The following is an 11,427-nucleotide window of genomic DNA, read 5'->3' on the forward strand; positions in this document are numbered from 1 at the left end:
TGATGAAGTGGTCGCCGAGCCCTACAACGCCGTGCTGGTGAGTCTTTAAGTCGGCGTCCCTTAGGCCCAAGGCGTCGAACACATTGCGGAACATGATGTTCGAATCTGCCCCCGTGTCAACAAGGATCCGCTTGATGAGGCCGGTACCCACTCTGGCCGTAATGACCATGGGAGGGCTTTCCGCGACCTCGTCAAACCATTGGTCGTCCGGGCCGAATGAAATGGATGGGAGTTTCTTGGGGCTTCGCACAGAGGATGTGGAAACTGCCAAGATTTTGCCATCTTTCTTATGTGCCGACTTGGACCTGGGCGCCACGTTTCTTGCTGTTACCACGTTCACTATGGTAAGGCCATGGTCGTTGTCCTCCGGCTCTAGGCGTTGCTTTGCTTCCCGGGTCTTGTCTTCACCTTCGTGGTCACGGTTCCGTCTCCTCGGCTCCCTAATGAGGTGGGAGAACTCGGCTAACTTTCCATCCATGATCGCTTGTTCCAGTGCGTCCTTCAGGTCGAAGCAATCCTGTGTCTTGTGTCCGTAGCCCTTGTGGTAATCACAGTAGAGGCTCCAGTTCCCCCCAGTTCGCTTCTTCAGTGGTCGGGGCTTCGATAAGATCCCCTTCTCGGCTATTTGTTGGTAAACTTCCATGATTGGTGCAGTGAGGGGGTGTAATTAGTGAACTTCCTGACTCGGGAAAACGGCCTGGGTGTCTTGCTCGGACCGCCATCCTTGGCATGTTCCTTCTGTCCTTCTCCGCTCCCGTGGTGCCAGTTTTGATTGTAAGAGGGCTGTCGTTTGTTGGCAGCCACAACTTGGCTGACTTCTTCATCGTTGATGTACTCCCTGGCTACACATTAGATCTCCTGCATTGTCCACACCGGCTTCGTGGTGAGGTACTTTCTGAAGTCCTCATTTAGAAGTCCATTCGTCAGGCACAAGCTTGCAACCGAATCCGTCAGCCCGTCGATCTCCAAGCACTCATCGTTGAATCGGTCTAGGTATTTTCTGGTCGGTTTGTCGGATCTCTGGGTCACTCCAAGTAGATTAATTGGGTGCTTTGCCTTCGTGATTCTGGTTGTGAATTGGGCTGGGAAGGCATGGCTGATGTCCGAGAACCTGGTCACCGAGCCCTGCGGGAGGTTATTGAACCACCGTATTGCAGGTCCTGCTAAGGTGACCGGGAAAGCGTGGCACCTTACCTCGTCTCCCACTCCCTCCAGGTTCATTCTGGCTTCAAAAGACGTAAGGTGCTCCTGCGGGTCTTGGGTTCCGTCGTACCTCATGTCCGTTGGCTTTTCAAAGTGTTTTGGCAGCCGGACCTCGAGGATGGAACGATGGAATGGGGTTGCGCCCATTATTACTGGTCCCCGCGTTCTGGTTGTTCTTCTCTCGTCGTCCTCCCGACGAGCGTCCTCATGGTCTCGCTCTGTGGTATGCCTGTCGTGCCTGGCGTATATGAGGGGGTCATGGCGCCTTCTTGCGCGTGCTCCCTCCCTGGCATTCTCGGGCTCAGATTGTGGGCTAGTTGTTCGTCGGGAGCGGCTTCTCGAGATGGATCGGGAGTAGCTCGATTCGGGAGTTTGTTGACGATGTTCTCGGTCGGCCAGCCGACGTTCTAGGTCTTGCATCCTGTGGCGTAGTTCTTGCATTATTCTGGCGCTGTTGTCGCCAGTTCCCTCGAAAGGGCGCCTTTCGGGAGATCGTGTGGTTCGTCTCGGAGGGGACCTCGTGTGCTACCAGGGAGAAGCCGCGGAGGCTTCCCCTCTGCGCTCGGTCTCGCGGCCTGTTCCTCCTGGGCCCAGTACAACGTCCATTCAGGTGATTTTTCCCCACATACGGCGCCAATGTTCGGTAGGTCGAGTACCGAAAGGTTCGGGTTGGTGTCCTGGGTGAAGAGGGGGAGATCTCGCCTGGTCGTACGTCACCGGGTTGGGGTAGGCGACGTCCCGAGCACTTCGCATGAGGAGGGGGGTGTCACCTGCAAAGACACTCCGACGCTCTAGTCAGTGATGTGTGCAGGCGAAAAAGGGTAAGTGGCATGTAACGTACCTTGGGAGAAGGGTAGGACCTTCCCCATATATACCTTGTCAGAGGTGGGCCCATCGAGGACAGGCCCACCTTCCTCGAGGCTTCTTTCTCACAACTGTAGCGTAGCTGTCAGGGACGCGTGTTCGGGTCGGCGACTGAGCGCCTTGCTCCTGACCGTTCGAGTCGGGTGGTGCTCGGGTCGGGCTGGCCCGCTAGTGTTTTGGGCCAGGCCGTAACAGTTATAAAAAAATCGATTTTATTCTAATTTGTTAAAAAATTTAAAATAATCGGTTCATTAATACGCCAAATAATAATACGAAACGTAAACATCTTTAACAAAAAAAATGTTATGAGCGTCTTTACAAGAGTATCTCCCAAATAAGATATACTAGATTTTTTCTTGCTTTTCAGAACTCATAGGAGTTAGTTTTAAAATAGATCTAATAAAGATTTTATTTTCAATATGATATTTATTTACTGTTTCAACCCAAAATGCTTTAAGTAAGTTAGCTTTTACTTCATTTGATAGAGTTTTAATTGAAAAGAAAAAGAAATTCATATTGTCTAGTACTCAAATCCTCCTTTAAAAATAATTAGTTAGGATTAAATAAAAGTTTAATTATTCTGTTGGTTTTATAGTTTCGTGAAATTTTTAATTAGGTCTCTATTTTTTTCTTTTTAATTGAATCTTTACACTAAAATTTTTTTAATTAGGTTCATATACTTTTTTTTTCTTTTATTTGGGTTCTTGCACTAATTTTTTTTAGTTAGGTCCCTATATAATTAAGTCAATTACTACTAAGAGGTGCCTAATTAAAAAAAAATTGGTACAGGGACTCAATTAAAAGAAAAAAAAATATAAAGACCTAATTGAAAATTTTACGAAACTATAAGGACCAACAGAATAATTAAACCTTAAATAAAATCTAAAAATAGACAACATTAAGAACCACTAATTATTAAAAAGAAAAGTATAAGTAAAAACAACTCCTAACTAGTCAATTTTAAATAATTATAATTAATAATTATTAATTTTATATTTTTAAAAAATAAAATTTAAATAATTATTAATTAATACAATTAATTAGCTAATATGGAGTGAAATTCAAAAATGCTTATTGATTTATTGTTAGTTAGACTCTTGTTAGTTACCTAACGACATTGTTATTAAAAATAGAAACAGAGAAACATCATTAAGCCTTGGGTTTGGTCAAGCCTTTTAGAGATATGTTTGTTGTTTTACAAAAGTACTTATACTTCATTTTGTACGATAAATAAAAAAATTAATTACTTGTATTTGTAGTTTTGAAAAGTTAAAAATATTTTAAAAGTATTTAAGGAGATATTTTTTAAAATTAATTTGTATTTATTAGAATAAAAAATTTTAATATAATTTCATATATCAATAAATATTCAAATTTACTTAGTTATATTATTGATGTCAAATTTTATTTGCGATCAAAATTTTTTTCCTATTTATGTCGTCTATTATTGTCATTTAAAATTTTGTAAATTATTTTACTAAATATTATTATTATTTTTTGTACTTATTAAAAAATATTCTTAATTTGATTTACCAGATATAAATGTTACAGATTTTAAGAAATTATATTTTCAAAACAAACTTTGATAAGTTACTTGTAAAAAATAATATCATTACCAAACGAAATTATAAAAATATTAATGTATTTTTTTTTAATGTATTTCAGTCTTACTATTTCTCTTTTTATTTCTGTTTTAATATAATCAATCAATTTTTTGTCAGATCGAACACATTATTTTATTTCATCCATAAACACTAAGCACTCGTAACCTTATATCTGTGTTGGACACACAGCCAGCATGTTTCCATAGCTCTAGCTACCATTATAAGGTTAATGCAACTATGCAAGGGTCAGAGTCAGAACCTTGTTTTGATTCGAGAACAACTATTATCTATTAAGATGAGGAGAATCTCTCGTGATTGATTTCTTCGTGAAACGAGGCGCTAATTGAATTCTGTGTGTATCAAATCAGCGGTGGGCTATCCCAAATCCTTGACTTCAGCTTTATGTCTTGGAACAATAATGTTGAGTGGGAATAGAAAAGCCTCATCATGAGGGGTATGGCTGGCCTATAAAGAAGGCTTTTGGATTTTGGTTTAATTTGAGCATGTTTTACGAGTGGGAATTATTGATTATGTTATGTGTTTCATCCAAGGTGCTAGAATCGAACGGGTCAGCAAACCGATCGAGGCTCAATTATCCAATTGGATTGAATTGTGGTTGAGCTGATTTAGTTAAATATAAAATAAAATTATTAAAAATTTAATATATAATTTTAAATATTTAAATTTAATAATTTTTATATAAATAAAAATTAAAACTTTATATTTTTACATAATAATTTAATATTAAAATTTTATAAATAAATTTAAATATTAAAATTTGTTATTAAAAAAATTAAAATACATATAAATGATAAACATATAATACTTCACCAATAAAAAAAACAACAATAACAAATAAATTTTTAACTAAACAAAAGAGGCTGCTTATTATTTTTTATTAGTTGTTCACTACTCATGATTTTGAAACAACAACACCCCAATTATGCAATTTCCTCATATGAGGCTTGGCCCGTTGCTCTTTCAACAAAAGATTTAAGCTTGTCTACCTGTGACCAAAAACAAAAAAGCTTGGCTACCTCAAGAACCAAAATAAAGCTGGGCTACCTCAACAAACTTGGGCGTTTGTCCAACACCCCAAAAATCGAACTGATACACGTGCTCATCGGTTAATCGCTGATTTAACTGATTTTTTTACTGGTATTTTGCCAGGTAATTTTTTATCATGCCAAATTAGTCGGAGATTCGATTCTCAGTTTACCTGATTACCGGTCTGATTCAATTTTCAAAACTATAATTTCCATAATTGTTGAAAGAAATTTTAATAGACAAATATAAAGAAACATATTGAAACGTATAAAATATTGTGAAGAGTTGGAAAAAAACCCTAGCAGAGAAAGAGTACGTACTCCGTACTCAAAGAGAATGAGAGAAGGAGAAAGCGGGGACGAGCGGTTGAGGGTGAAACACGGTGAGGAAGATGGCCATGCCATCGGAAGAGATAAGGGGGAGAGCGTGGGTGGGTGTGCATCCGGTGTTAAGGAGGGTTCTTCTCGAGAGGGGTTAGGAAAGCCAACCAAGGTCTCTTTTAGAGATAAAGTTATTGGTGCAGAAAAGTCTAAGGACTTTGCATTAGTAGGGTCTTTATCTGGGGATGGTATCGCGACGGTGACAGGTAAGCAGGGTGATTCTCGTCCACCAAGTGTCAGTTTTACCAAGGAGGCAAAGAGCTGTCTAGCTGAACCTTATAAGGAAGCCATCGTGATCAAGGTGCTGGATAAGTATTATGGCTACACGGCTCTCATGCATAAGCTCCGGATAGTATGGCGCATCAAAGGAGGGTTTGATTTGTTGGATGTGGGATTTGGATATTTTTTGGTTAAATTTGATATTGCTGGGGATCGTGAGAAAGTCATTCTTGGTGGCCCGTGGTTGATAGACGGTCACTATGTTGCAGTAAAGCCATGGGATGTGAATTTTAGGCCATGCGAAAAATCCTTTGGATCAACGCTGGTATGGATTCGAGTCTCGGGACTTCCAATTTGGTGCTACCAGGAACAAGCAATGCTGCGAATTGCTTCTGCAATTGGGATTCCGGTAAAAGTAGATTTGGCTACTAAGCTTGCAGAAAGAGGAAAATATGCCCGAGCTTGTGTTCAAATTAATCTTGAGTTGCCTGTAATTAAACATATTATAGTGGAGGGTGTGACTTATGAAGTGGAGTACGAGAGTTTACAGTTGATTTGTGCTACTTGTGCACGGTATGGGCATGATAAATCGTTGTGCATGGAGAAGGAGTCCTTGGAAGGAAACATAAATTCCTTTGGTGATGGAAAAAATAATGAAGCCCCAACACTAGTGCCACACAACAATCATGAGATTCAAAAAGAGGCTGAATCAGAAGCTCGTGATTTGGGTGAGAAATTAGGAGTTGTTAAAGGGAAGGATGTGGTTACGGAATCATTGGCTCCTCACGTGCCTGATGGTCTTGTTAATGAGGCATGCATGGATGATGGAGAGGGCTGGCAACAAGTGCTGCGTAAGAAAAAATTTACAATGGGCCAGTCATCAGGTTTGAAGGACCAAGATGGAAAGCAGCACAAGTTTGGTTCGAGAAGGGTTCCAAGGCCCAATTTGCATGGTGATGGAGGCAAATCAACTGGCATTAGGATGGGGAAGCAAGAAAAACATGAAATTGCGCCATCTCCATCGCGCAGAACTCCTGCACGTCGTGGAATTTCTCTACGGAAGCGTCCTCGGCCTTCCTCCTTGCAGAACTCGCTAGTTGATAAAAATGGTGGCACAACGGAGGAAACCTTAGTAGATGGAAGCATGGCAAGTGCAGTGTCAGGGGGTCCAAAGGTGGCAATTATTGAGGATCAGAGTGTGCCAGTACCGCAGGACAAACCACCTATTGAGGTTGGTGATTCTGTTTAGAGTTTATGTTCTTATTTATTCTGTCCCTATTATTTATGGATAGTTTAAATATGATTGTTTGGAATATTAGGGGTGCTTCTAATAAGTTAGCCCGGGTGCATTGTAAGGAACTTGTTAGGAAATTTAGACCTGTTTTCTTTATTGTGGTTGAAACTCACTCCCCTTTTCAGCATTTAAAATTATTTTGGGAAAGGTTGGGGTATCACTCTGTTGGTATAGTAGAGGCAGAGGGGCATAAGGGAGGTATTTGGTTTCTATCCTCTATGAAGGGTGTTTGTTGTAAGTTCATTGATGCTTTTGATCAGGGTGTTACTGTTGAGGTTCACTTTAATAATTTAATTTGGAGGTGTAGTGGTATTTATGGCAGTCCTCAATTTAATAAAAGGGTTCTCCTTTGGGATTATCTTGTTGCACAATCCATGGTTTTTCAAGGACCTTGGATTGTTCTTGGTGATTTTAATGAAGTCAAATTTTCTCATGAATCTAAGGGCTGTCAATTTTCTCATCAAAGAGCAGACATGTTTGCTACTTCATTAGGGGATAGTGGTTTGTTTGATCTGAAGACTATCGGGAGGCAGTTTTCTTGGTACAGGAGGGTGAAAAATTATGTTGACGTGGCAAAAAAGCTTGATCGAGTATGTATAAATAGTAGTTGGTTATCTATCTTTCCAGAGGCTTATGCAGAAGTTTTAAATAGGCTTCAGTCTGATCATTGCCCTATTCTGGTGCGTTGTAAAGGTCGTCCTCAGCCTAAAGGGAATCGACCTTTCCGATTTGTTGCTGCTTGGGCTACTCATCCTGGGTATAAAGATATTGTGAACCAGTCATGGTGGTCTGGTAATAGAGGAATTCATGGCAAGCTTTCAGAAGTACAGAAGAATTCACTAGAGTTTAACTCGAAGGTATTTGGTAACATTTTTGTTAAGAAATGTGAATTAGAGCAGCAGATTAATTATTTACAAAAGCGTTTGGAAGTGGTGGATAGTATTTATTTGCGTCAGAAAGAGCAACAGTTGCTTGATGATTATAATAATACTCTAGTGCAAGAAGAGCTCCTATGGTTCCAAAAGTCCAGAGAGCAGTGGGTAAGGTTCGGGGATAGGAATACAAGATTCTTTCATATTCAAACTCTTGCGCGAAGGAAGCATAATAAGATTCATGGCCTTTTTCTCAAGGATGGAGTGTGGGAAACTGATCCAGAGGTTCTGAGTCAAGAAGCAGAGTCTTTCTATAAAAGCTTATTCTGTCATTTGGATGATGTTGATTTGGGTTGCCTTGGTGATGTGCCTCTTCCTTCTCTGAATGAGGAAGCTTGCAATAATCTTACGGCACCAGTTACTATGGAGGAAGTTAAAACAGCTGTTTTTCACATGAACTCTTTTAAAGCTCCAGGTCCGGATGGGTTTCAAGCTTTCTTCTTCAAAGAATATTGGGAGATCATTGGTTTTGATGTTTGGAAGATGGTTAAGCAGGCGTTCTCCGGTGTTACTCTTGATCCGAGAATGTTGGAGACTTTACTGGTTCTCATTCCAAAGGTTGAATCACCGGTATCTATGAAAGATTTCAGGCCGATTAGTCTCTGCAATGTAGTTTACAAGATCATCACGAAGGTCCTTGTTAATAGGCTTCGTCCTCATCTTGCGGAGATTGTTGGCCCGCTTCAAGGAGGATTTATTCCGGGACGAGGAACTCCTGACAACATCATTATTGCTCAAGAAGTCCTCCACTTTATGAAGAAGACTAAATCAAAGAAAGGCACACTGGCCTTTAAGATTGATTTGGAGAAAGCTTATGACAGAGTTGACTGGAGGTTTTTAGCTCATACCCTTAAGTGCTTTGGTTTTCCTATTCCTACACTTAATTTGATTATGAATTGTGTCACTGCTTCTTCCTTATCTATTCTTTGGAATGGGAGTCGTCTGAATGGCTTTACTCCTAGCCGAGGTCTTAGACAAGGAGACCCTATGTCACCCTATCTTTTTGTGTTGTGTATGGAGCGACTGGCATGCTTTATTAGTCATCAGGTTGATTTGGGCTTGTGGGAGCCGGTTGCTATTTCTAGAGGGGGACCAAGAATATCCCATTTAATGTTTGCGGATGACTTGCTTCTATTCTGTAAAGCTACAAAGAGACAAGTGCAAAATGTGATGTTGGTTTTAGAGAGTTTTTGCAAAGCATCTGGGATGAAGATTAATGTGGAGAAGTCTAAAGCGCTTTGCTCTAAGAATGTCTCTGCAACAAGGAAAGAGGTTTTCACTGGGGTATCCTCTATCAGATTTGTCCTGGATTTGGGCAAGTATCTTGGAGTTACCCTTAGCCATTCTAGGGTGACTCGTTCAGCTTTCAATGGTGTCCTGGATAAGATTCGGAGTAGGCTAGCAAGCTGGAAAGGGAGTTTACTCAATCGGGCTGGTAGACTCTGCTTGGTTAATTCTGTTGCCGCTGCTATTCCCACGTACCAGATGCAGGTCTCTATTTTTCCCAAAGGAATCATTAGTAAATTGGAGTCTATGATGAGGAATTTTCTTTGGAAAGGACAAGTTGATAGAAGAGGATTGAATCTTGTTAGTTGGAAGGTACTGGTTACTCCAAAAAAATATGGAGGTTTGGGGATTAGAGATCCTTATTGTGTAAATATTGCTCTTCTTGGGAAGCTAGTTTGGACTTTTTTCCAGCAGCCAAACAAGCTATGGGTCCAATTATTGGATGCCAAATACCGATCATCTCTATATGACTGTTTTAGTTATCCTAAGAACAAGGACTCTCCCATTTGGAGGTGTCTTTGCAAGGCTTGGAAAGTGTTGAAGGATGGGTTTGCTTGGTGTATTGGAGATTTGAACCAGAATTTTTGGTTTTCTAGCTGGAGGAGAGAAGGACGGTTATCTAATGAGATGGATTATGTCCACATTTCTGATTCGAATCTCCGGATACAGGATATTTGGTCGGTTGGTAGGTGGCATTTGGATACTCTTTATTCTCCTTTATCTCAAAATCTGAAAGATAATATTCTCTCTTACAATCCAGATGAACAAGCAGGTCCGGAAGTGGGTTGGTATTGGAGTGGGTCTGCTGCCAAAGTCTATGACTCACGCAATGGTTACTTGTGGTTGTGTAAGCAGCTGTTTGGTTGGGAGGAGAGGGAGAATTGGCTTTGGCTTTGGCGTCAGCTTGTTCCGGAAAAGCATAAATTTTTGGCTTGGTTGTGTCTTAAGGAGGCTCTTCCTACTGCAAGTTTTCGCTTTAGAAGAGGGATGTCGTCATCGGATAGGTGTCCAAGATGTCTTTCTAGCCAGGAATCGGTTATACATTGTATTCGGGATTGTCCAAAAGCTCAGCTTGTCTGGCAAAGGTTGGATATTCCTTGTCATCCTTTGGATTTGAAGAACTGGTTCTTGTATCATAGCAGAGAGCACCCGTTCAAGTTCTTTTCGGGACTTTGGTGGATATGGCGAGCAAGGAATAACGACATCTTTAATCCCCATGAAACTTGGCCTCCGGAAAAAGTCATTTATCTGGCATTAACTTCAGAAAAGGAGCTTAGAAATATTTTTGAATTACAACGTATGTCCCTTCCCTCTACTCTAAATGGTTTTTGGAATCCCCCATCCATTGGTACTTTTAAGATTAATTGTGATGCTAGTTATTTTGGTTCGGGTGATAGTGTTGGTTTTGCTTGTGTTATTAGAGATTGTAATGGGAGCTGGCAAAGGGGGTGTTTGGGAATGATTGAGAGTAATAGTATTCTTCAAGGAGAATTGTTTGCTATTTGGAGAGGATATCTCTTAGCTTGGGATGTGGGTCAACGAGATGTTATTTGTGAGACAGATTGTGTGGAAGCATTTAATCTTGTTACTCAAGATGGTTTTGGGTTTATTGATCCACTGGTGCTCAAAATAAGAGATATCATGCATTGGAATTGGCGTGTTGACTTTCGTTTGATTATGAGAGATGCAAACACGGTGGCAGATACTATGGCAAAGATGGCGATGAAGTTACAACTTTCGCATATGGAGCTTCTTTCACCTTGGGAGGAGTTTAAGAGTAGTCTTAAACGGGACTGTCCCTCTATTTAAGCAGTTCCTTGTTTTGTTTTTCTTTGTTTAATTTATTTCAGTCACCAAAAAAAAAATATTGAAACGTATAAGAATATATAATATATAATAAATACTTACTTACCAAAATTACATATTTATTTTGAAATAAAATTCATTTAATATAATAATATTTTTATTAAAAAATAACTATGTAATTATAGAAAATAATTAAGTATCACATATTCATGTTATTAAATTATAAAGATACTTTTAAAGATATCTAACTTATTTTTATACAATGAAAGTAATACACTTCAAAATATAATTTTATATGATTTACTAAAAATTGTGTGTGATATTTATCATAATTTTATTTTTAATAAAAAAATTATTGTATTAAAGTGGGTCTCAATAAAAGAGATACATTTTCCGAATGTTAACAATTAACTAATATAACTTTCATTTATAAAGAAAATTTTACTAAATAGTAATACTATTTTTGTTCAAAATATTTACATTTTACTTCAATTTTATCATCAACATTTGGTTACAATTTTAACCCTAATGTTTCAATACGTTTGGTTAGCAGCAAGTACTATGAATAGGGATAAAAATTAAAGGAGTAAACCTTCTCTACAGGAGATTTATAGTAAATGCCACACACATAAAAGGGACAAAAGTTGGATCGATAAAAGATTTGGGAGAGTCAATGTGCATGATGCTAATTTTTTCCGTCTTTTTTTTTCTTTAAAAAGGATCATCTTCACTGAATATTAGTGTTTGTTCATGGTATATATTTCAATTGCAATTAAAATGGATTGATTTTA

The 11,427-nt window shown here is 39.3% G+C and overlaps 2 protein-coding genes across 2 annotated transcripts; one reads left to right on the plus strand and one right to left on the minus strand.

The window, feature by feature from the left end:
* Positions 1–849: 849 nt before the first annotated feature.
* LOC148565550 (uncharacterized) lies at positions 850–1,278 on the minus strand. Its single transcript, XM_088487185.1, has one exon. The coding sequence runs from the start codon at positions 1,276–1,278 to the stop codon at positions 850–852; it is 429 nt and encodes a 142-aa protein (XP_088343311.1).
* A 3,753-nt stretch (positions 1,279–5,031) lies between these two features.
* On the plus strand, positions 5,032–6,722 carry LOC148565551 (uncharacterized). The gene has a single exon (XM_088489041.1). It carries the CDS (start codon positions 5,055–5,057, stop codon positions 6,564–6,566), a length of 1,512 nt encoding a protein of 503 aa, XP_088345167.1. The 5' UTR covers positions 5,032–5,054; the 3' UTR covers positions 6,567–6,722.
* The last annotated feature ends 4,705 nt before the right edge of the window (positions 6,723–11,427 follow it).

This window comes from Arachis ipaensis, chromosome B5 (genome assembly GCF_059453495.1).
Source record: "Arachis ipaensis isolate K30076 ecotype BB chromosome B5, ASM5945349v1, whole genome shotgun sequence".
NCBI lineage: Eukaryota > Viridiplantae > Streptophyta > Magnoliopsida > Fabales > Fabaceae > Arachis > Arachis ipaensis.